The sequence below is a fragment of the Sorex fumeus genome, unplaced genomic scaffold (genome assembly GCF_029834395.1).
Source record: "Sorex fumeus unplaced genomic scaffold, SorFum_2.1 ptg000149l, whole genome shotgun sequence".
In the NCBI taxonomy this organism is placed as follows: Eukaryota; Metazoa; Chordata; class Mammalia; order Eulipotyphla; family Soricidae; genus Sorex; species Sorex fumeus.
In genome coordinates, this window is record NW_026606206.1 from 6,161,051 (window position 1) to 6,187,635 (window position 26,585).

The following is a 26,585-nucleotide window of genomic DNA, read 5'->3' on the forward strand; positions in this document are numbered from 1 at the left end:
AGTGATGATGAGGGGGCCATGCAATGCCTGCATTGAACAGTTAATTTCTCCCTCAGTCCCTTTTTTGTTTGCTAAGTTGATTCCTATGTACTTGAAGTTTTGGGAAACAACTTAAAATATTTTTTTAATTATTTCTCTTCTAGTTTATTGTTTGGCATATAGAAATACAACATATTTTTTTCATGTTGATTTTGTAGCCTGCTACTTTACTGTATTGTTTAATTGCCTCTGAAGGGTTTTGTGTGTGTGTGTGTGTGTGTGTGTGTGTGTGTGTGTTTGCATAGTGGATAGCATGATATTATTAAGTATTATCAAGTTGCAAATAGTGGTGGTTTGATTTTTCTAAATGACACCTTTGCTTTATTTTTCTTGCCTAATTGTCGTGACTAGAACTTTCAACACTGTTAAATTATAATAGAGAATGTGGATATCCTTGCCTTGTACCTGATCTTAGAACAAATGGTTTCATTTTTTGGCTCTTGAGTGTGATATTATCTGTGAGCTTGCTGTGTATGACCTTTAATATCTTGGGGTAACTTCCTTCTATCACTGTTTTGTTGAGAGTGTTTATCATAACTGGATGATGAACTTTGTCAAAAAGCCCTCTATACATCTGCTGATATGATCTTATGATTTTTAGTTTTCCATTCACCTTTATGATTGTTTTCCAACCCTTTACCGGAGATTGTGTTTATCATTATAAACTACTACTGCCCTTATAAGTAGTAGAAGGCTGAATTTTAACTCCTGAGCCACTTAATTCCTATTGCGTATTATTGAGGGAGTTCAGTCCACTGACATTTAGAGAATTTATTGGTGGAAAAGAATTTATTGACGTTTTTCTGTGAAGCTTTTGGGTGTTTAGCAGTTTGTCTTCACGTTTTAGCTTTTCTTATTTTTTCTACATGTGCTTTAAGGCTGACCTAAAAAGGTAGTAAACCTGTTTAATTTTTTTCTTCTTGTTGGTTTATCCTAAGAATATTCTTTGAGGCCATCATACACTTTACATTTAAAGTTCTAAGCTTGTTTACCCTCTGAAATTTCAAGCAAGTTAAGTCTAAAGTTTATACTCTCAATCTTTCCTCCCTCTTATGATTCTTGATGTATCTTTCTGCTTTCACATAGTTATTCCTAACCTTTTAGAAGATCATTAGAATTTATTGAGAATTGGTTTTCAGGTAAAAAAAATTGCTTTGACTGTAGTTTTTCTGAATTTTTTTTATTATTCCTTCAAATCTGAGTAATAACCTGGCAAAACAGAGGATTCTTGTTCAGTGGTTCTTTTCTTTCAAGACTTTAACTGCATTAGGCTCCTTGGGCCTGAAATGTTCATTTGAAAAGTGAGATGTGGATCATGGACAACTTTGTGACTCATAGTTATCTCAAGGTGATTTAATAATAACAAAAGAAAAATCAGATGTAAATCTTATAGATGTTCCATTATTCATAAGTATGTTTGCTTGCTGCTTTTAGCAATCTCTCTCTCTGTCTCTCTCTCTGTCTCTCTGTCTCTGTCTCTCTCTCTCTCTCTCTCTCTCTCTCTCTCTCCCCCCACCTATCCCTGCCCCCAGTTTTGATGACTTTGTGTCTAGTTTTCTTTCATTTGGATTATTTTGTGAAAATTCTTTGGACTTCCTAGATCAGGGTAGGGATGTCTCCCTCCTCATACTGGAAAATGCTCAGCTATAATTATAATTTCTTTTACCAGCAATGCTTTCCCTTTCTCTCCTTCTCTACATCAGGAATCCCTATGATGTCTATGTCATTTCTTTTAATGCAGTCCCAACTATTTTCATTTTTAAGTATTCAGTTTTCTTCTCTCTTTTTCTCTCCTCTCTCTCTGTCTCTCTCTGTCTCTCTGTGTATATGTCTCTTTCTCACTCTCCCTCTTTCAGCTCCTGATGTCCTGAATAGCTTGTCCCTAAGGTCACTGATTTAACTTTTTCTATTTTGCTGCACCATCCCTTTAATGTGCATTTTTTTCTTTCTTTTATTGTTTTTGGACCAGACCCATAAGTTCTTGGGAACTACTCCTGGTGCAGTACTTAAAGAAGCGTCCTGTGATGCCGGTAGTGGTTGGGATCAAACACAGGTCTGCAGGACCAGAGAGATAGTACAGCACGTAGGTCACTTGCCTTGAATACTGCTCACCCAGGTTAAATCCCCAGAATCCCACTGCAAGGAGTAATTCCTGATTGCAGAGCCTGAAATAAGCCTTAAGAATCACCAGGCGTGGTCCAAAAACAAACCAAAAGACCAACCAAACAAAAAACAAACAGGTCTCCTACATGTAAAACTCAAATTCTGCTACTTTTTTTTTGAGTACTGCTATTCATTCAGCCACTGATTAGCTGATTGAACTGGGCATGAATTACTTTGAGTCATTTCTTTAGCTCTTTCATTTCTGTTTGGATGAGAGTTTTTCATACTTTCAAACTTTATTGAACCTTAGCAATGCTCTCGTCCACTAATTTCTTCATTTCATTGAACATCAAGAATATTGTTGCTTTGAAATCATTCTTGGATAGTTAGAAAGCTATTGTGTGTTTGAAGGTTTTCTTGTGCTTTTGTCCCCATCCGCTGAAGTAGATGAATTCTTCTATTTATTTTTTTCATTACTCTTGGTACAGCATAAGGGCTGGGTGTCATGACCAAGTACAGGCGGGCCCCCTGCAATGGTAGGTACTCCCAAAGTGTTCATGCATCTGTTGGGAAGCCCAACAGATGTTCGCCAAATTAAACTGCCTGTGACAATGGCTATGAGTTTAAGTGTGTCTGATGGCAGCTGGTGAATTGGTCACAAGTGTTCTGTCGCTGTTATAGTGCCAAGGTTCATGTAGCCTGGTTCTGGCCCTGGGTTCACAGTTGCTGGTGTCTGGCAACTGATGTGGAGTCAAAGTCCTCCTGACCTGGGCAGTAACTGTGGATAGTGATCATGTGCATTCAATAATAGCTGTTCAGTGAGCTGATCTTTGTAGCTACTTGGGGGAAGGGGGAAGGGGGGTTGCACTTGCCAGTACCAGTTGAAATTATACGAAGTTCAACAGATCTATTAACAACCCATGTTGTAATGCTGTTAGTGTTTGTATAGGTCTGTGATACCAAATTAGAGTGGACTGTTGCTGCTCCCAGATAAACTCATTATCTGAATATCCCCCATATGCCTGAATGCCAGTGCTATATTCAAAGAGCCCTGAAAGCTGACCTGGGCAGGTGGCACAGTGCCTGCTTCCTTGGTCTGCATCAAATTCCACTAGGCCAATTGGGCTCCTTGTGTACTATTTGTCTACCTGTCTGTGACACCTTTCCACTGGTTGCTAGAAACAGAGGTGCCACCGGCTGCTAATTTTGAAGGACATGGGTAGCACTGAACAGAGAATGTGGGCTTTTGTGAGGCCAACGAAAGCTAAAGGCTGGATTCATTTAACCTTGGAGGGTTAGACTTAGGATCAGAAATGGCCCAAAGTATTCATGCATCTGTTGGGAAGTCCTGATCAGCAGATAGGGCCTCCCAATCATCCAGAACTCAGCAGACTAGTGTCGGTCCTACTTTTTTTCCCACAGGATTAATTGCAAGCCCCTCACTAGATGCCAATGTTTTGTTTTTATTGAATCACTGTGAGATACACAGTTACAAAGCTGTTCATGGTCCAGTTTCAGTCATACAATGTTTCAATGTCCCCAGTTTCCATCCTGCTGGTAGCCCCCCCCACCCCGTCTGCTGTCTCTATGGAAGTCAATCTTTCTTCTTCTTCTTCTTCTTCTTCTTCTTCTTCTTCTTCTTCTTCTTCTTCTTCTTCTTCTTCTTCTTCTTCTTCTTCTTCTTCTTCTTCTTCTTCTTCTTCTTCTTCTTCTTCTTCTTCTTCTTCTTCTTCTTCTCCTTCTCCTTCTCCTTCTCCTTCTCCTTCTCCTTCTCCTTCTCCTCCTCCTCCTCCTCCTCCTCCTCCTCCTCCTCCTCCTCCTCCTCCTCCTCCTTCTCCTCCTCCTCCTCCCCCCCTCCCCCCTTCCCTTTTCCCTCCTCCTCCTCCTTTCTTCTCTCTCATCTTTTTGGGGTTTGCAATACAGACATTGAGAGATGATAATACTTGTTCCTTTATCTATTTTCAGCACATATTCCTTATCCAGAGTGATCATTTCTGACTATCTTTGTCGCAGTGGTCCCTTCTCACCCCAACTGCCTTCTCCCCCAGCACTTGAGAGATACCAATGTTTTGGAGATCTGATCCGCTTGCAGGGTCAGGCAAAATTTGTGACTTATTTAAGCAGTAAATGAGTCTGCCAAGCTCTTGCTCACTTGCTGACCCAGTAGACAGAGCTCGCTTCAGCTATGATGGCTTCCAGCTGCCACCTGGGGCATGAGGCCACTGTCCACGCTGCCACCTGCTAGTCACTTTCCCACTCGGCAGCTGCATGCACAAAACTGGACTTTGGTAAAAACCTAAGGGTGCGACAAACCCTTGCCTTAAGGTGGAGATATAATCCCACTGCCAAATTTGAGCTTGCCCATCTCTTTGCTTATTTCAAGTTCCAAGTTTTCAGTTTCTGCTCCTTCCCACACTGGGGAAATACTCTTGAGCTCTGAAATCAGTCTCTGTTCTGTGTTCCATAGCGGCAGATTTCCCAGGCACAGTGGCTGGATTTTCTGGTGGATTTTCTCAGTGAGGTTAGCCCCTCCCCCACCCTGGGATTCAGAGTTTAATTCAGATTTTATGTGGTTTTTGTGTTGGTGGGCTGGAGCGATAGCACAGCGGGTAGGGCGTGCGCCTTACAAGCGGCCAACATGGCCGACCCGAGTTCGATTCCTCCGCCCCTCTCGGAGAGCCCGGCAAGCTACCGAGAGTATTCGATATGCCAGACACAGTAACAATGGAGATGTTACTGGGCCCGCTCGAGCAAATCGACGATCAACGGGAGGGCCTTTACCTTTTACCTTTACCTTTGTGTTGGTATTTTGGGAGCATTCTCAGATCTTTCCTTTTTCTATCATCTTTTTCTACCTCTGTAGCATCCCAGTTTTTGGAAACAGGCTCAAAATGATGAAGAATCTTGCCCAATAAGTCCTAGAGTTGGTATTGAACCCCAAACTAACTGATTTAAGCATTCAACCAACATGTTATCTGGTCTCCCATTTCTCTTAACCTTTAACTTCTTTTCCTACCTAATGAGTGGCTAGGCAATGAGCACTATTTAGAACAGTAATTTTTATTTTTTTATGGTGAGAAGTTTTTATTGATCATATTGATTTTTTTCCAGGTACAGTGTTTTTGATTTTTATAGACATGCGTATTCCATAGATGTTTAATAGATATTTCTAATTAGAAAGCTATCTTACAAACAGAACAAACCCATCAAATGATTTGATTCTGCCTCCTTTACCTTTATTTAGAACAGGAATAATTAAACTTTTTACACATGAAAATTGGTAAGAACAAAAGAAATATTCTGCAGACCACTAAGGCAAAACTAAAACCATTGTTGAAAGTACTTAATCACTTAATCACTTAACTTCCCGTTAGTCGTCGATTTGCTCGAGCGGGCGCCAGTAACGTCTCCATTTGTCCCTGTCGCGTGCTAGTGTAGCCCAATGGCATCTCTTCGCTCCGGGAACATGGAGGGCCTCAAACCGATCGTTCATGACCTTGACAAAGAAGTCTGACCATCTGGTAGGTGGGCGGCCACGCGGTCTCTTGACATCCCGTGGAATCCAATCAGTAACAGCTCTAGTCCAACGGTCGTCTTTAAATCTCATTACGTGACCAGCCCATCTGATTTTCGACACCTTGGCAAATGAGACAGCGTCCCTGATCCTTGATCGTCGACGGATGTCAGAACTCCGGATTCTTTCTCTCATTTGAGTGAAACGTGATATTCCAAGCATAGCTCTTTCTATTCTTCTTTGGGAGACCTGAATGGCGTTCTCATCTTGTTTGCGTAGGGCCCAGGTCTCTGAGGCATATGTTAATGCAGGAAGAACAGTGGAATCAAAGAGATGTGCCCGGAGCCGGAGGTTCTTCGTCCTCTTAGCTATTTCTTCGACGTTCTTGAAGGCGTTCCAAGCTGCTCTCTTCCTCCTGCGCAGCTCGGGTGCCAGGTCATTTGTCATGTTGACCTCTCGACCTAGGTACACATAGCTGTTGCATTCGGAGATGGTCGTTCCATTGAGAGCGAATGGGGCGTCAGGAACAAGGCTGTTTCTCATAAACATTGTCTTCGTAAGATTCAGCTGTAGTCCTACCTTTCCACACTCACGGTCAAAGTCGGCCAGCATTTGTGCCGCTTGGCTGATGTTTGGTGTTATTAAAACAATGTCATCAGCAAAGCGGAGGTGGTGTAGTTGCCGACCATCTATCTTCACTCCCATTCCTTCCCATTCCAGTCGTCGCATGATGTTCTCGAGGGTGGCACTGAAGAGTTTTGGTGAAATGGTATCACCCTGCCGCACCCCTCTCTTGACATCAACGATCACTTCTTTGTAGAATGGTGAGATCCTGGTAGTGAATCCACAATACAGCTCACGGAGGATCCTGATGTATTGGGCTTGAATGCCCTGATTGGCTAGGGCTTCAATGACCGCTTCCGTCTCAACAGAATCAAAGGCCTTCTTTAAATCAATGAACGTTAAGCAGAGCGGCATCTTGAACTCCCGAGAAACCTCAATGAGTTTGGTTATCGTGTGGATATGGTCGATGGTGCTGAATCCTTTGCGGAACCCTGCTTGCTCACATGGTTGTCCTTCATCTAGTGTTCTGCCAATCCTATTCAGGATGACTCGAGTGAACAACTTGTAGATGACAGACAATAGGCAGATCGGGCGATAGTTGCCAATGTCATGGATGTCTCCCTTCTTGAACAGTAGTACGGTCCTGCTGGTTTTCCATTGAGATGGAACCTTGCATTCAGACAGGTAGCGAGTGAAGAGCCGAGCCAGTGTATTGATGAGTACTGACGGCAGGTTCTTCAGGTGTTCAGGTCTGACCTTGTCTGGGCCGGGTGCTGTTTGCTTCTTTACTGACGAAATGGCGTGTCGGATTTCGGAAGGGAGAACGTTGGGAACGACATACCCATCCTGTGGAATTTGGTATGTCGGCAAGTGGACATGGCTATCGAAGAGATTTGAGTAGAAGTCATGGATAATCTTCTCCATTGCCGTTCTGGAGGATGTGATGGATCCATCAGGACGTCGGAGGGCAGTCATCTTGGTCTTATAGTTGGCGAAGGACAGGCGGGCGTTACGAATACTTTTCCCGGCTTCTGCCGCATCTACCAGTACTTCTGCTCTTCTCTCTTTGAGGTCTTCCTTGATCGCATCTCTGCACTGCTTTGCAAGCTCGGACGTTAGCTTGCGGTTGCCTGAGGCATGCGCCAAACCACGCTGGCGAATTAGCTCAAGAGTTTTCGAAGATAGGCGACTTTTTGTGGCTATCTCTCTCTTGGCGTTCCTCGCACATTCATGGAGGTGCTGAACCAGTCGATCGTATTCCTCGTCAATGTTGTCAACAATGGCATCTTCCCATGTTGCCGCAATAGTACCAAAGAGTTCCCAGTTGGTGGTCGTTCTGGGAGTTCTCTTTTTGAACTTTGCAGCCCTTTCTCCCCGCTCTGTGAAGTAGAATTTTGCACGAAGGAGACGGTGGTCCGATCCCGTTCGAAATTTTGGGACAACAGCGACATCAGTCAGGCAAAACCGTCGATTGAATATGATGTGGTCTATTTCGTTGTGGAATCGTCCACCGGGAGACTCCCATGTCCATCGTTTAGATTCTGCCTTCTGGAACTGTGAGTTACCATGAATGGTCTTGGTCGACATGATGAACTCAGACAGTCTCTCACCCTGTTCGTTCCATTCTAGGCCATGGGTTCCGATGTGAAGTTCTTCAGCTGATCTTCTCGGTCCTATCTTGGCATTAAAAGTACATGGATGAGAATCCAATATTAGTTGTGCTGTGAACCACAGAATCTCAATCAATGAAAAACTTAAGAAATTAAAACCATTCTTTATAATAGTATTTTGTGGGTCACACACCTTAGTACTCCAGGGAGCGTGTTTCCAAAAATTGAACCTGTGACCTCCCCATCTAGGCATGTGTCCTACCACTTGAGCTGGCTCTGTGGCCCTCAGTTATAGCTACCACTGAAAACTGCTGATTTCCAGAGAACAAAAACTCTTCTCTACTCTGTAATCAGCTGGGAAATAATCAGAATATCTCTCCTGACAATACTGGGATCTGGAAGCTTGGTCAAGCATGTCAGGGAGAGGAAAAAGCTAGAATTTGGTATATAGCACCATAGTAATACATAGTAATGGCTGAATGCCTTGGAAGAAAGGGAGCTTCCATTTGCTACTTGGACAGTCTTTCTGAGCTATCTTTCTAATAGTCTTTCTGAGTTAACTGAACTGTCTGAGCTAAAGTCTAATAGTCTTTCTGAGCTATTTCTGAATTTGATAGGCTTTGGACACATTCATATATGACAGATCATTTAGAAGCCTAGATCCTGAATAGGATTGGCAGAATACTAGATGAAGGACAACCATGCGAGCAAGCCAGGTTCCGCAAAGGATTCAGCACAATTGACCATATCCATACGATAACCAAGCTCACTGAGATTTCTCGGGACTTCAAGATGCCGCTCTGTCTAACATTCATTGATTTAAAGAAGGCCTTTGATTCTGTTGATACTAAAGCAGTCACCGAAGCCCTAACCAAAAAGGGCAATACATCAGGATCTCCCGTGAGCTATGTTACGGATTCACTACCAGGATCACAACATTCTATAAGAAGGTGATCATCCATGTCAAGAGAGGGGTTCGGCAGGGTGATACCATTTTACCGAAATTCTTCAGTGCCACCCACAAGAACGTCATTCAATTACTGGAATGGGAAGGAATGGGAGTGAAGATAGACGGTCGGCAACTACACCACCTCCGCTTTGCTGATGACATTGTTTTAATAACACCAAACATCAGCCAAGTGGCACAAATGCTGGCCGACTTTGACCGTGAGTGTGGAAAGGTAGGACTACAGCTGAATCTTACGAAGACAATGTTTATGAGAAACAGCCTCGTTCCTGATGCCCCATCTCCGAATGCAACAGCTATGTGTACCTAGGTCGAGAGGTCAACATGATAAATGACCTGGCACCTGAGCTGTGCAGGAGGAAGAGAGCGGCTTGGAACGCCTTCAAGAACATCGAAGAAATGGCTAAAAGGACGAAGAACCTCTGCCTCCAGGCACATCTCTTTGATTCCACTGTTCTTCCTGCAATAACATACGCTTCAGAGACCTGGGCCCTTTGAGAACAGGATGAGAATGCTATTCAGGTCTCCCAAAGAGGAATCAAAAGAGCTATGCTTGGAGTATCATGCTTCACTCAAGTAGAGAAAGAATCCAGAGTTTCGACCTCCATCAATGCTGAAGAATCATGGATGCTGTCTTGTTTGCCAAGGTGTCGAAAATCAGATGGCTGGACATGTAATGAGATTTGGAGACAACTGCTGGACTAGAGCCATTACCAACTAGATTCCATGGGACATCAAAAGATCACATGGCCACCCACCCACGAGATGGTCAGACTTCTTCATCAAGACCCTGAATGGTCAGTTTGAGGCTCTTCACTTTCCTAGAACGAGCATACACCATTGGGCTACACTAGCACGCGACAGGGACAAATGGAGGCATTACTGGTGCCTGCTCGAGCAAATCAATGAGTAATGGGATGTCAAGTGATCAAGTGAAGAGCAATAAATAAGCGTCAGAATGTAAATATATATTCACATTTTGTTACAAAAAACCAGTGGCCTGCCTCTCATTTGAGGAGCTATGGGGAGCTGGCTGATGACACAAGCTTGTTTTCACATTGATGTGTCCCATGAGAAAAGACCCATGACCACATAGAACCAAGACTCGCCAGTCCGCTGAGACTTCCTTCCATACAGGCTTATGCTAAGTAGTTTATGTTGAATCCCGGGTTGTGTAGCCATAAAGACTCTTCCAGTGTGTAGAGGATGAGGATAGATGATCTTGCTTGTGGATAGCCAGAAGGCCAGCTAGAAGCTCCCTCGGACTATCCTCATGGGTCTTTCTCTCATAGGTAAAGTCATACTCAGAAGCTGCTCTATGTGTGTGAGCCGTCCTCACACCAACTTTCCCACCACCCACCTTATTACTTATAAAACCATATTTCTTTCTTTCTTTGGTTTTGGGGCCACACCCAGTGATACTTGGGGATTACTCCCAATTCTGCATTTAGAAATTACTCCTGGTGGTGCTCAGGGGATCATAAGGGATGCTGGGAATCAAACTTGAGTAGGCTGCATGTAAACGAAGCACCTACCCACCGTACTATCACTCCAGCTCCAAGACCTGCTTTTGATGAAGGGACATATGCAAACTCTGGGCTCAGAAATTTAAGTACCACTCAGATAACTCAGTAATATGAGCAGGGCATAAAGCAACAAGAAGCTGTTGGTTAGAAGTGTGGTATTCCACTTCTAACCAAGCGTGGAATACAGGAATACCTGTATTCCAAGGTATTCCACTGAACGAATAGATTTATGTATAAATTGAACCAGAAAATATGAGACTCCAGTGGGTATCAGGTTTCAGGTCTGGTGGGTTGTGGTAAAGGGACTTGAATACTAACTCCATCCAGTGGGAAAGGGACTTGAATACTAACTCCATCCAGTCACTGGTTTGTTTCTCTGGTTTGGGTTATTTTTGGGGCCACACCCAGTGATGCTCAGGGGCTAGTTCTGGCTCTGCATTCAGGAGTTACTCCTGGTGGTTCTCAGAAGTCAGAGAAGGGTCAGCCGCAAGCAGGGAAGATTCTTTCCCACTCTCTGTGCCCTCTCCAGCCCCTAGTTTGTATGATAATAGCAGCTACCTATGCAACCTCCCTGAGGGCCAGGCTGCTGGTAAGGTGTTTCCCATTCATTTGTTGGCTTCCTGAATTGTTAATCTGCTCTCTGAGGTAAGGGCTCCCTATTTTGGAAAAGGAGGGTTAAAATCTGGGAATGAAATGACTGACCCAAACCTTACTTTGCTTAGAAGGGGAAGAGCCAGTTTTTCACCACCGGCAGCTTGGCTTCAGAGATCAGGCATCCACTGTCGCTTACACAGTTCCTTCTAGAATCAACAGCACAGAACCTCGCAGGAGGGGTTTCCAGGCTGGGGTTTTTGCATGTGGCTGATCCGGGTTCGATTCCTCCAACCCTCTCGGAGAGCCCGGCAAGCTACCGAGAGTATCTCGCCCACACGGCAGAGCCTGGCAAGCTACCCGTCATGTATTCGGTATGCCAAAAACAGTAACAACAAGTTCTCACAATTTGTTGTGAGACATTACTGATGCCCACTCGAGTAAATTGATGAACAATGGGAGGACAGTGCTACAGTGCATGACAGCAGGTAGAGGTGCAGCACACTGGGCCTGGCACCTAGACTCACCAATGCTGCTTCCCCATAATGGGTCCAAGGCACCATTCAGAGCTTCTCACTTCATCCTCGAGCAAGCTTTGGGAGATTCTGGTTATGTTTTAAGGGCTGGAGCGATAGCACAGCCATAGGGCGCTTGTCTTCCGCCCGGCCAAGCCGGGTTCGATTCTTCTGACCCTCTCGGAGAACACGGCAAGCTACTGAGAGTATCTCGCCCACACGGCAAAGCCTGGCAAGCTCCCCATGACGTATCCGATATGCCAAACACAGTAACAACAAAGTCTCACACTGGAGATGTTACTGGGCCCGCTCGAGTAAGTCGATGGACAACGGGAGGACAGTGGTTATGTTTTAAATTCACCTCGAAAAGGCAATACTGGTTTTCCAGAACCATAATCAGAAGGTCAAGATGGATCATGGCATTGTTCTAAACCATAAGAGCCCAGTCATTAAAAAATGGCTATGGAGCCAGTGGGCTGGAGCGATAGCACAGCGGTAGGGCGTTTGCCTTACAAGCGGTCAACATGGCGACCCGAGTTCGATTCCTCCCCCACTCTCGGAGCTATAGAGAGTCTCTCGCCCGCACAGCGGAGCCTGGCAAGCTCCCCGTGATGTGTTCAATATGCCAAACACAGTAAGAAGAAGTCTCACGATGGAGACGTTACTGGGCCTGCTCAAGCAAATCGATGAACAACGGGAGGACCTGACCGTGACCGTGACCATGGAGCCAGTAGGGTGCTTTGCTTTGTACACAACCAATCTGGGTTGGATCCCTAGCACCCCATATGGTTCCCCAAGCCTACCAAGAGCTTGGTGCTTGGTGCTTGGTAGGTATATTCCTGGTGCTGAGGGCTTACCCATGGCTCTGTACTCAGAGATTATCCTTGCTGTCTCCAGGGGACATATTGAGTGCTAGGGATAGAATTGAGTTCATCTGCAAGCAAAGCAAGCACTTCCTTTCCCTCTGTACTATCTCTCCAGCCCCTAGAATGACAAATAATTTGAGAACACTTTCCAATGTACTGTCCTCCCATTGTTCATCGATTTGCTTGAGTGGGCCCAGTAACGTCTGCATCGTGAGACTTTGTTGTTACTGTGTTTGGCATATCAAATACATCACAGGGAGCTTGCCAGGCTTTGCCGTGTGGGCAAGATACTCTCGGTAGTTTGTTGGGTTCTCCAAGAGGGGCAGAGGAATCGAACCCAAATCGGCCGGGCTGGCTACACGCAAGGCAAATGCCTTACCACTGTGCTATCCAATGTACAAATCTGGAAAATAGAATCATAGCTGTAGTTTGGGGGCAGAGGTGGCGTGAGCATCTGTTAGTGTTCAGGGAATATTCCTGGTTCTGTCAGCATGCAGTTTTAATTTTTATAGCACTGAGGGTAGGGCGTTTGCCTTGCTTGCAGCCGACATGGCTGACCCGAGTTCAATTCCTCCACCCCTCTCAGAGAGCCCAGCAAGCTACCGAGAGTAACTCGCCCACCCGGCAAAGCCTGGCAAGCTCCCCGTGGCGCATTCGATATGCCAAACACAGTAACAACAAGTCTCACAATGTTACTGGGCCCACTCGAGCAAATCGATGAACAATGGGAAGACAGTGAAGGTGACATGACAAAATGAATCATTAGATTGCAAGTCGCTAAGTGTACAGAAGCAGGATTAAGCCCTGAGCACTGCTGGGTGTGGCCCACCCCCAATACCCTCCAATGGCAGGGATTGGGGAGATAGTTCAGGGGGATAAGGCACTTGCTTTGCATGAGCCTGACCTGGGTTCAATTCTCAGCATTTAGTTCCCTGGGTTACCAATAGGAGTAATCCATGAGCACAGGGCCAGGAGTAAGCCTAGCCCTGAGCACCATCGGGAATGGCCAGCCTCCCCCCAATCCAAATATTTACAAGTGACAATGGATAACCTAGACCTTGATTCATATGTGGGCAGGGAACAGAGGGAGATGATAGGTGGTGGCTGCTAGGAGGAGAATCCTTGCTGTTGCTCTAACAATAGAGTTGTTTTGGCGCCTCTGCCTTCAGTCTGACAATGCCACTAGCGATGATATGAGCCAGCAACTCCAGTTTCTGTCTAAACTGGCAAGTCTGCTCCACATGAAGGGCACCTTTGACGTCTACTGTGGATGCAGCCAACAAAGACGATACAGGGACATTTGAGGAGGCAGGAAGAAATTGCGGTGATTTGAACTGCTTATTTATTTTGGCTTTGTATGTGTGGCAGGGGGCGTGTGTGTGTGTGTGTGTGTGTGTGTGTGTGTGTGTGTGTGTGTATCTAAACAGCAGTGTCCAGTAGATTGGTTGTATTTGACAAAGGACAGAGAGAGGGCCCTGGACTGGGTTTCCAGTTGTGGCTTTTCAGCTGTGCCCAATGGGCACCAACTGCACCTCTGCTTTCTACCCTCTCAGGAAACTTCCAAGCATGGGACAAAATGGCATTCATGCTGGGATAATGAATTTGACAAGCATAGTGATGGATATGGCTTACCAGGGTGGTTCTTAACGTGTGCGTCCCAAACCAGCAGCATAAGAATCACTTGGAACTTGTTAGAAATGCAAATTCTTGGGCCCCATCCTGCCTCAGACTTCTGAAATCAGTAATCCAAGGAAGGCACCAACAATCTGTGCCTTACCAGACCACCTAGAAAAATTTGAGGACCTCCTCCCTAGATTAAGCAGATGACACAAGGACTAAAAGCAAATGTCTAAATGAAATCATGAGAAATCAACCTACATTTAACCTCAATGGAAGTGTTGGTGCAAATTTCCCTAGAGGACCAGCTACGTGGAACTTATTAAGAAGTTCTCTTTTGGGGCCGGAGCAATGGTACAGCGGGTAGGGCGTTTGCCTTGCATGAGGCCGACCCAGGTTCAATCCCTGGTATCCCATATGGTCACCCAAGAACCGCCAGGAGTAATTCCTGAGTGCAGATCCAGGAGTAACCCCTGAGCATCGCTGGGTGTGATTCAAAAAGGAAAAAAAAAGTTCTCTTTTATGGGTCCCAGAATACCATCGTGTTCTATGTCAAGGGACCCGACGGCTCTGAGTTGTATTCTCTACTACAAACCATGAACTAAGATATGTCTCACTCATTATCACACATGATGCTTCCCTGATTCTCAATGCATCTGGACCAGCCCCACGCTGGGTTCCCTCAATGATTTCTGAAAATCTTGCTTAGTAAGTAGTTGTGTTTCTAGTTAGGTTTTTCTCCAAAAAAAATTAGTTAACTATTTACTTTGAGTCTTGTGACATTCAGACCATCTCTCCTATCTGTTGCTAGTCAGGTTCAGTTTTTTCAGGGCTTTGTTTTCATGACCTAGTTTTATATGAATGTGCATGACACACAGAAGCTACATAGAGAAAGAAGAAAGGAAAGAAAGTAGAAATAGAAATCCTCTCTCTCTCTCTGCTTCTGTAGGATTGAACAGGTTAGCATCTAACACAGGGCTGGGATGAGAGTGAGGTTAGCCCATTGCAAAATTTAAGACAGCGCCCAAAAATCCCTCGGTGACCAAGACAAATATGCTCAGGTTCCCACTTTAGTTTGGTAACACCAACACCCAGCCAACCTTCCAACATGGAGGAAGGACTGAAGCAGCTATGTGAATGCCATGGAGTGGGTCCATTGCCAAGGTAACCCCTCCTTATTTCCTACTCTGAGTGTAGAAAAATTGTAACAAGCACTTCAAGAAGCACTGAGGAGTGGGAAGTAATGATGCAATATTTTTATTGACTAAATCCTCTGTTGAGTGACAGAAAGATATCTCTAGGACATTCTGGGCGCAGCTGGAGGTGCTGGCAGGTGTGTGGAGCATTTTAGATGTGTGGCTTGAGTTACACATCTCCTCGTGGGGTGGGGGGAAGTTGCTAGACCATTCCAACAATGTCTGCCTTCTCTTGGGCATCTACTTGCACATTTGTCTGCCTGACCTGCAAGTGATCCGAGCATCCCTGTATCCCTCAGTACTAGGAGAGCCATACACAGAGCACTGTCCCCCTCTCTCTTCTGAAAATGCAGTTGAGTTTCCCAAAGCTGGAGTCTGATTATCTTCCTTTGTCCCAGTATTTCCCAAACTTATTTTCTTTTTTAAAAATTTTTTATTAGTGAATCGCTGTGGGGTACAGTTACAAACTTAAGAACTTTCGTGTTTGCATTACAGTCACACAATGATCGCTTACCCATCCCTCCACCAGTGCCCGTTCTCCCCCACTAATTTTCCCAGCATCCCTCCCACCACCTCCATCACATCCAAACTTATTTTCTATCAGCTCCGTTTTTTTCCTGATGAAAGGATTTTTATTATCTTGAACTTGCAGGGCCATCCTCTCAATTGCCCTTGGATGGAAGATACTTAAGTCCCTATAGTTGCTTGACTCTCTAGTGTGCTTTTTTTTTAAACTTTGATTACATTCAATATTTTTTTATTAGTGAAACACCATGAGGTACAGTTATAGACTTACAAATTTTTGTGCTTGGGTTTCAGTTATACAATGATCGAGTACCCATCCCTCCACCAGCACCCATCCTCCACCACAATGGGTCCCAGCATCCCTCCCACCCCCCCGTTCCCCCATCCCACCCTGCCTCTGTGGCAGGGCATTCCCCCTTGTTCTATCTCTTTTCTTTTGGGTCCTGTGTTTTGCCAGAGAGGCACTGAGTGGCAGTCATGTTTGGTCTATAGTCTACTTTCAGCATACAGATTCTTTTTGTTAGTATTTGTCTTTTCATGGACACATTTTGTCTTTACGATAATACATTTATTGGCGGGAAAGCATGGATTGCAGGGGAGGGGGGAGGACACATCAGCTGTGCTCATAGATAACTCCTGACAGCCTCTGGTTAACATATAATGTGCTGAGGAATTTAAAAAAATATTTTTTATTTGTTTGTTTTTGGATTGGGAATGGTCACACCCAGCAACTCTCAAGAGTTACTCCTGGCTCTGCACTCAGGAACTATTCCTAGAGGTACTCAGGGGAACTGGGATGCTGGGGTTCAAATTCAGGTCGCACGAGGCAAGTGCTCTACCTTCTGTGCTATCTGCCCAACCCTGAAAATATATATTTATTAAAGTAATTTTTCATCCTTGCACTCCTTGGGGTGAGGGTGGGAGAACAGTATCCCTTGACAAATACAAGCTCACCATGAAAATAAATTTAGTAAGAGTCAGAGAGATAGTACAGCAGAGAGAGTGCTTCCTTCCCTTGCATGTGGCCAACCTGGGTTCAATCCCCAGCATCGCATACAATCCCCTGAGCCCTGCCAGGAGAGAGACCCAAGCAAGAGCCAGGACTAAGCTCTGTGTACTGTTGGGTATGGCTCCCTCCAAGAATAAATAGATTCAGTAAAGCCATTTAGTAAGTGATGTTTCTTCTGTCAGAATAATTCTTGCCCAAAGAATGCTCTAATTGGCAACAGATAGGATTTCTTCTACATGAAATTAGAAGGATTAAAGAATAGAAGAAAGGAAAGCAAAATGACTTTCTCACTCGTTTGCAAGTAACACCCTGTCTACACACACTTAAAATAATCAGGAAGATTACCCTATTTATCTCTTTGTGTGTAGGTGTCACCAACTCCACCAAAAAGGGGGGGCAATATCTCCTATATGTGGGATTAAAATAAAGAGAACATAATAAGAGAAACAGCAAATGGCCAAAAGTGATCAGAACTGAATATTTTGTCTATAGAACTGAGTTTACAAGAGGAAGAGGGTTTGGGAGGGGTCTTTGTGACACTGGTGGAGGGGAACGGGCTCTTGATGATGGGCGTGGTGGTGGAATGATGGATGCATGAAAGTATGGTTAACAGTATTGCAAATTCCAGTACCTCCATAAAAATCACTGTCACGGTCACAGTCCTCCTGTTGCTCATCGATTTGCTCAAGCGTGCCCAGTAACGTCTCCATCATGAAACTTGTCATCTGTGTTTGGCCTATCAAATACATCACAGGTAGCTTGCCAGGTTCTGCTGTGCGGGCGAGATACTCTCGGTAGCTTGCCGGGCTCTCCGAGAGGGGCGGAGGAATCGAACTCGGGTCAGCCATGTTGGCTGCGTGCAAGGCAAACACCCTACCTGCTGTGCTATCACTCCAGCCCTCCATAAAAATGCTTTGTAAAAAATTAAATAGAATAATCTTCTAGACCATCAAAAATCATAATGAGGGATTTCTGTAACCCAGATTTTGGAAAACTAAGTCTCTCTCCTATGCAATGGGAAGGAGTTAAAGACCTGGTCTTCTTCCTCTTCATGTTCTTCACTTGCCCAAGACTGTGTTCCTTATGGGTTTTTTTTTTTTGCTCTTTGGGGTCACACCTGGTGATGCACAGAGGTTACTCCTGGCTCTGCACTCAGGAATTAACCCCTGGCGGTGCTCAGGGTACCATATGGGATGCTGAGAATTGAACCCGGGTCGGCTGCACACAAGGCAAATGTCCTGCCAGCTGTGCTATTGCTCCAGCCCCTCTTTACATTTCTAATGCCCACCACCTCCTTCTGGGAGACACAAGGTGCCTCATGAACCATTGGTAGGAAGAAAGGCATCTCATGATGGAGAGAAATTATAGATCTGTCCTGAAGCATTAGCCAGTGAATCCATGTTTGCCAAAGCAGCAAGTTTGTTGGTTCCTCAGGCCAGAGGAGAATTTTCCCTCAAGTCCATGTGCACTTTTGGAGATGGGGCAGTGCACCTGTGGAGAAGGGGGGTGAGTAGCAAGGACTGCCCACAATTCACACGGCTCTGTTCACCAATGCTTCCATGTTCTCATCGTTGGGTCCTGCAGCTTCCTGTATTAGATCATTGTCTTGATGGAACAGAGTCAGCCTAGGGAGATTCTCTTCTGGACTCCGTGTGGAGGATGAACCCTCCAGGACTTTGTCTGGAGGTCTCAGAGTGAAATCGAATCCAGATGCTTGTCTTAGAAATTCATCACATGGCCTTCCGGGTTGACTCGGTTGTTCACAGACTTCTCCCTTCTTTTCCAGACTGTGCTGAGCCCTCTCATAGCCATCGCACTGAAAATATCCCAGATTCACGAGAGAACTGGCCGGAGGGGTCCCACAGTCATCACTTGAGCAGAGGGAAGATCATCACCAGAAACAAAAGAATGTTCTGCAGGACACACTTCACCAAGCCTTCTTGCTACCTGTTTGTGCCTCGTATGCCTTTGGGGAAAACAAAAACAAAAACATAAAATAAAAGATTACTGGTAGGGGATGGAGGGTGGTTGGGAAAAGAAAAATAATTGGTTTGGTTGGGTTTTTGTCCGTTTCTTCCAGTGCAAAAAGGGTTTTCAGTTGTCTGTTAAAGCTCCACTATCATTTGATAGCTCCATTTCCTCACACAAAGGCACCCCCTTCCCTGTAACAAGGAATAAGTGGGCTAAGACACTGCTTTGGGGCATCTATGCATTATTGCTACCAGGTGAGAAGAGGTTCTGACAAAAGAGGGGTGCCAAAATTTAGTGGCCCCTAAGCCACAGATGGCCCCGGTAATCCTCAGCATGGGGGAGGTTTCACTTTTCCTCCAGGACCAAGAGGAAAAGCTAAAACTTTCCATGAGGGAACTTTCTAGAATGCCTCATAGCCCACTTCACACCCGCCCACTCCTTGATGGGCCGGTGTCCCTGTTCCTATTTCCAAACCCCAGTGCCCCCTCCCTTCACATCTTCTAGCGCTTTCTACAAATCACAAAGGCATGCTCTCAGTAAAACACATCAAATGACGTTTTCTCTCTTTTTTTCTGTAAATAATGTTATTTTAGCTACTAAGCTGACTGCCTTCCCATAGGTTTAGTCGCTCGTTGTTCCGGTAGAAAGCAGTGGATTGGCAGGACACCCCAAATGAATGTTTCCTTTCCCTGATCTGGGTCCTTCCTAGACACCACAGATTGTTGTTGATGGCCAAAAAAAAGTCACCATGTCTGCCCTCTCCCTGGGATCTCCCTCTGCTCTCCTACCTCCCACCAAGCACCTCCAGTAATGCACTTGTTTGAACACAGTTCAGATCTTACCTGTAGGGGCTGGCAAAGGCGATAATGCCACAGGGGGGAAATCAAGGCATGAAGTCAAAGTTGGGAGGAGCCCTTTCTGGGGTAGAGTCAGGGGGCTGGGCTGGGAGGGCAAGGTAGGGACTCCTTCTGGGAAGTGGAGTCTCACAACTGGCTTTCGTTGGCCCCGGGAAAAGAATATGCAGTTCTAACAGCCTCGGTGTGGGCTCATGGGACACGGGGTGCTTGGGCCCTGTTTGCATGTTTTGGTTCCTTGGGAACGGCACTCTCACTTGCGTGTGCTTTGTGCAGATGACGTGCTGCACTGTGAGTCTTAAGCAATGCCTGGGTGCTGGAGTCAAGTTGAGTGTAAGCAGGGAAACAGTCCAGTCAAAGATTTGTTTCTCTTTTCTCTCTCTGCTTCTGCCAGACACGTGTTAGAACTTTTGCATAGCCAATAAAAAAGAGATTCCTTCTTTCACTCTCCAGAAGGCTTGTGGAGTCTGGCTTCTTTATTTGTTTCGGCGTTTGAGACACCCCAGCGACTGACACCTATTTTCGATCAGTTCTTTGGAATCCCTCCAAGGGCGGGCTTTCATTACTAGAAGCTGGGGGACTGATTTAAGAAAGAGGACAGAAAGAGGCAGATTGCTCAAATGGCCGTAGAGAACCAACAGAAACTTAAAGGTATATCCAGGCTTTCATCAGAAGTATGAAAGTAACAGGAGGTTGCCTTCCAGCTGCCATTCTAAAGAATTAGTTGTGGAGTTTATCTGCAGTGGGATACAACTAGCCTCTCCTCTTTCAGGGAGAGGAGACTGGCCAGCCAACTCACCCCTGAGTTACTCAGCACGACTGACTGTGTCCTTTGACTGAATAGAGGAAGTTTTACATTTTTCTCAAGTTGCTGAAATTTGCATAATCTCTGATTTTGGAAATTCGACTGTAAATCGAGCCTCATTTAAAAATTCTGCTTATTTCAACACAGAATCATCTGGGTCTGGACATGTTCTTATTCATATTCAGATACATATATTGATTCAGTCAGTCATCCAGGTTCAATAAGTGATCTGTGTAGGGTCGTGTGTTGGAGTTGGCAAGGAGGTGTCTAAAACATTTCTCCTGCTCTTGTGCATTTGTCATTTGGGGTCAAGGGGCTATGACAAATGTCCACAAAGCATCAGGTGGACATGAGTTTTACCGTAGAGGCACAAGCATGCCCAGTGGGAACACACAGAGATGCTGAGTCAGAGCGGCTCTAGGCCATTGCTCCCCCCAAATGGATGATACCACCTTGAGGAGTACTAGAAGTGTACCCACCACTTCAGGAAATAGGAACAGGGACACTGGTAGTAATGGCCTTGGGGGAAACAAAAGGTGCTTTGTATGCTTAATTGAGCTTCATTTCCAGGAGGCTTTGAAATGGGAGAAAATAAATAAATAACAAATAAATGGTAGAGCAGATTGGGGACATGTGGCCGGCCTGGGTTCAATCCCTGGTATCCAATATGGTCCTCTAGGTTACATAGGAGTAATTCCTGAGTATAGAGCTAGGCATAACTCCTGAGCATTGTCAGGTGTGGCTCCCAAACCAAAAAAAAAAAAAAAAAATAACCCCCTCCCCCCAAAAATTCTTGGGAACCTCAGCTCTAGGCCTTGGAAAAATTCACCCCCCCCAATAGAGATTTGGGGAACTTGTCACCATTTATCTAATTTCATCAGAAGTGAATGTTTCAAGATCAAGGAGTAGGAGTTGGGGGTCAGAAGAGCTGGAGAGGCTTGTTGGGAGCTCCACTGGGTGAAAGGGGCTGAAGCAGACACATGCTTGTAATTATCAAGCAGAGCAAACGCTTGGTCCCAGCTCTGGAAAGACACAGTTGTGCAGACCCCTTGTTTGCAGAGGTTTCCTCAGTTAAGCTGCAAAGTCCTGCATTGTCCCTAAAGTACAGTATCTTCCAGAAGATAATGGGAAAATGTCCAGCACAGGCCAAATGAATATTGCTAAGGTATTACTTCTGCTTGACATAAATTTTGAGCTTCTCGTCACCAATTGCATACGCTTGTTCTCCTGCCTCATTCCCAGGAGAGAGAAGAGACAAGAAGGTCACTCTAATGCGTGTTGTATTCTTCCTGTATTGAAGGGAAAGCTCCAGCCCTGAGCCTTGGTTAAGAGGAAATGACTAGAGATGTCCAAAAGTTTAGTGAGGCCACAGGACACAGTCATCTCTGGGCTAGTTTTCTGTTGATATGCGGATCACTCTTAGATTGGGTATTTCCAGAGCAAAGACAAGTGACAGTTTATCTAAGGCATTCAACCCACCTCCCCTGCATTCAGGGGGATTTGGAAGAGTGTGTGTGTGTGTGTGTGTGTGTGTGTGTGTGTGTGTATGAGAGAATGAATGTGTGTGAGAGAGAAAGTGTGTGTATGTGAGTGTGTGTGTGTATGAGAGAATGAATGTGTGTGAGAAAGAAAGTGTGTGTATTTGAGTGTGAGTGTGTGTGTGAGTGTGTGTGTGTGTGTGCGCACATACACGCATGCGCGCCAGGGAAGGATTTAGTAGGAAGGGAATGAGGATCCTGCCAGTGCCTCAGAACATAAAGTTGTTTTGCCTCACTTAGGATTCTGGAGTTTCTTTGCTGATCTTGAAAATGGGTAGGCAGCTATGGGTAGGCTCAAGACCATGACCCAAAGGTTTTTCAAATATAGTATGTCTCAGATGGAGGCGAGCGCAGCTGTGCTGAGCCACTATCCCTATTGGCAATCCAGGCAATGACAGGGATGATGGTGGGTAATTACTGACCAGCCGGCTGTGGACCAGCATAAAGCATGGGATTTACTTTGGGGGTTTTAGCCACCAGCCACAGCAGGTGTTGGAGATTGGAAAAGCATGTGCAAGAACAAGTGGGCACAAAGTGTCTTATTGCTGGCTCAGGCACTGGGGGAAGGGGGTGAGTTCCTGAAGCACATGGACACTGGTATTTCATGCACCTGCATTGAAGAATTTCCCCTAGGGAGAGGAGGAAGCTTGGAAACACTGTGCACTTTTGATGATGATGTCACCTCTCAATGGAGAGCGTATTCCATGTTCATTTCACATTTATTTTCATTGGTCCATGTTCAATGCTGCACATCTCGAAATTGATATGCTTTTAATGCAGTGCCAAATGCTAAACCTGGTTTCTTAAAAAGAGAGAAAAATGGTGTCACTGCCAGAAAATCAGCCGCTGACCCTTTGACTGTTACAAGCAGAAGAGATTATCTGAGGTAGCAGAGCTTAGCAAAGAGTTTGCTTCACTCCAGACATTTGTAGTCTCTTATCACGAAAATGGCTCGGACTATTGAACAGTTCACTCATTATCTGAATCCACCTAGGTGGACTGTTATAGAAGACATTGAGGACATGGATGAAGAACTCTTTTATTTTTTTCTTTTTGGGTCACACCTGGCAATGCACAGGGTTACTCCTGGCTCTGCACTCAAGAATTACTCCTGGCAGTGCTCAAGGGACCATATGGGATACTGGGAATCGAACCCAGGTCGGCCATGTGCAAGGCAAATGCCCTACCCGCTATGGCTGTGCAATTGCTCCAGTCCCCATGAGGAACTCTTGCCTTTGTTATCTTGCGTGTATTTCAGCAGCCAGTAGGTGCCCTGCAACAAAAGTGAGCTGAAGAGTTTCCTCACCAAAGACCATGGGTTCAAGGAAAATCTTGAAGGACATAGGACCCTCAATATGAGTCTGTGAAAAGTGGAAAAACACATACACTCCATCTCAGATTTGCAGAGATCCAATACAATTCATTCCATAATTGACCTTTGTCATACTTATCTCTTAAAGACACAGTTCCTTTGCCTATTGTCTTGTGAGCCTCTGGTTGAAAGTAAAGACAAGCTGCCCCAGGCTAGATCTTAGTGTCAGGCTTAATACTTTGAATTGAAAGAAATCAAGAGACAGAAGAGCTGAATAATGGCTTGAGGTGGGGTTTTATTGGAGGGGGGTGGTTTTTTTTTTTTTTTTTGCTTAAAGATATGTCTCCCTAAAATCAGAAAAATAAGTATTTGAAGTAATCTAGGAGATTTAAACAGCCTTGTCACCCTAGATGAAGGATGCTAGCACTAGTTTGGGAACTTAGGTGAATGAACTTTGCTAAGCTCCTTTTATTTAATTTTCAGTGTTTTTTGTTCTGGTCTTGCCCTTCTAAATCTACTGATACTTTCCTAGAGACGATAGAACTTCACTGGAACTACCAGATGAAAGGTTTTGTTATTCTAGGCCTAGACTTCTATGCACACATAATTAACATTTTTATTCCTTTTGTGTTACTTTAATTATTTTCCGGCCATCAAGTCATGTGTGGATGGCTGTATGACCGAAGAAAAATAAAGGTTCCCAGATATCAGCATACTCCCCATCAGAACCCTTTACATTTTAGAGAATGGAAAGATTGCAGTGAAGGTTTGCTTCTCTCCCCATTCTTAAAATTTGAGCACCCTCTTTGACATTCATGGATCTAGGCCTCCTAATTTATCACCATTAATTTTATGAAAAATAACGGAGAAGCATGGATACAACACTCACTTCCCCTGAGTGAATTTACTGGGAGTGTTCAATGAATTATTATTAACACAAGACTTGCCCATGGGTGCTGGAGTGATAGCACAGCAGGTAGACTGTTTGTCCTGCACACAGCCGACCTAGGTTCGATTCCCAGCATCCCATGTGGTCCCCCAAGCACTTCCAGGAGTAATACCTCAGTGTGTGAGCCAAGAGTAACCCCTGTGCATTGCTGTGTGTAACCCAAAAAAAGCCAAAAAAAGACTTGCCCTGTGATTTTTCCTGGGCCTCTCAAAAGTAGGATTTGCTTGGGACAATATCAATGTCCTTAATACTTCTTCAGAGTTCACATGATTTGTTTATTTTTAATATTTTTTCTTTCAAAAAGCAACTGACTTATTCTCTGAATCAATACTTTGTGTTCATTAATGTTTAGGTTTGCAAGAAAGGATGAATTCATCCGGATAACTATGATAGCACATATGGATATTATAGCTTGGACTTATGTTTCACTACAGATTTTTTTTTAATTTAAAAAGATGATTTAAAAACTAAGGGAAAGTTTAAGTACAAAATTTATTGCAGAGAAGAGATTAAAACCCTTCCTATGTAAACCGAAATTAACATTTGTTTTACATGACTACTAGTAGTTGGAAAAGCCATCTATTACAAATGCAAACTTTGGATGAAAGCCCAGTGTTGATGCTTGTTCATTCAGGTCAGTGGATGCGGTCAGAGTCCAGGGGGAACATTTTCAGGATAATGGTCTCAGTGGGATCACACAAAGAGATGACAAAAGAAGAAGAAGAAATTGCACTTTTAATAAATGATTACTTTCCTCCTGAGCAAGCATGAGTGACCTTCACATCCAGTTATGTCTCCTGTGTCAAGAATTCAAGTCACTGATTCCCAAGTTCATGCCCTGTGTGACAGAGCAAGGATTTTCTTTTATGAAGTGTCCTGTGCATTTGTTGGGATGTCCTCCGTCTATACACTCAGTATAGATTGGAAATCAGGAAAAAGAGGGTACTACAAAGACTCCATCCCATCTCCATATACCTCTTACTCCTAGAAACACCTTTAACCTTCCCACCCTTCTCCAAAGTCCCTCCTGCATCCATTTACCAAAGGTGGCAGATACTGTTAGGAACCATCCCTCACTCATGTGTAACACATAGATGAGAAGGAAACTGCACCGTAGGGGGTAGGACTAAGCTCCCACATGAAAAATGTGCTCAGTTTATCTACATCTACATTGTTTTGGGGGGTTTACTCCTGGCTCTGTGCTAGGGATCATCTCTGGCCGTCTCAGGGGACCATAGTGGAGTTTGGGGCAGGGGCTGGGTGCAAACTAGAATCAACCACATGCATGCAAATATCTTACCCGCTGTACTATTACTCTGAAACTCTTAACTATATTTTAAAATAGAAGCCCATTAAGTCTAAAGTGGCTTCTGGGGGTATGAGGAGAAGGGGTTTGGGGGACAATTGCCAAGAAACACATCCAGGGCCTCACACAGGCAAGGCAAGTCCTCTTCTGCTGAGTTACATCTCCCCTGGCCTAAAGCAATGCCTGCTACCTCTCCAAAGTTTTCCATATTGGAACGCTAGGGTTTCATTTCTTGCTAGAACCCACTTTCTGATAGGTCAGAGAAATTCATACTTCCCTCTAGAAGGAGCAAGAAAAGACAAAGCTAGCCTTGCACCAAAGGTTGAAGCAAATACCTCTTCCAACGTGCCTTTATGGGCTCTTCCTCATGCTCCTGTGTGCTACTGGGAACATTCCATAACTTATGAATGTAACATAAGAGCATAGGCTTCTGTAAAATGAGACTGGCCTTTTCTGAAGCAGTGAATGAGGGCAAAAGAAGCAACACAGATCTGGAGAATTATTTCAACCAGATATGCACATGCTTGTCAAGCAGGATTCTGGGAGCACATTTTCGGGAGTAACCAGGTAAGGTCCCTCCCTGTTTAAAAAAAAACCCAAAGTATAAAAAATTCATAACAGAGAACATGCCGCATAAAGGGCATTCGGTTGTTAGAGGTGAGCTGCTACAGAAATCCCTCACTTCACAGAGTAGGACACTGAGTCCCAGAAAGTTGAAGGCTCTTGTGCAAGCAGAAAAGCATTGGGCTGCACCTCCTCCTACCGCCCTGTCTCCTGACTTAACCTCCTCTGTAAAAACACACAAGAAAGCGTAATTGAGAGGAAGCCAGGTTTTAAAATCAAGGCCCCAAGTCTGAAGATGCACGAAAGTGTATCTTGAAAGCCTCATACACAAATTCTTGGGAGGGTTGGGGAGGGGGGTAGGGAGGAGAGCGAAAGCCTCTAGGGATGCCGGAATCTCCCCACTCTTGCTGTGCAAAGGTGATCGTGCTGAGAGCCACTCCTTTGGCACAGTTCCTTGGTGTTGACTTCCTTGTTCAGAGCCTGCAGTGGCCCGGACAGGCCCAGACATCCGTGGAATTGCTGTCCCGCTGCATGGTGCTGGCCCTGAGCTCTCATGCTGGGCGACTGTCACTGCTTTTCCTCCCCGTGTCTCCTGCTTGTGTTTCCCCGCAGCTGGAACCCATGGGGAGCTGGAGTTTCCTGCC

General features: G+C 44.9%; 1 protein-coding gene across 1 annotated transcript in view; it reads left to right on the top strand.

Moving 5' to 3' along the window:
- PGM5 (phosphoglucomutase 5) overlaps positions 1-19,916 on the top strand; it is a 271,097-nt gene extending 251,181 nt beyond the window's left edge. The window contains exon 11 of the mRNA XM_056106927.1: positions 18,429-19,916. Coding sequence (XP_055962902.1) covers positions 18,429-18,518 — 90 coding nt within the window. The 3' untranslated portion in view covers positions 18,519-19,916. The remainder of the gene's footprint in view (positions 1-18,428) is intronic.
- Positions 19,917-26,585: the final 6,669 nt, after the last annotated feature.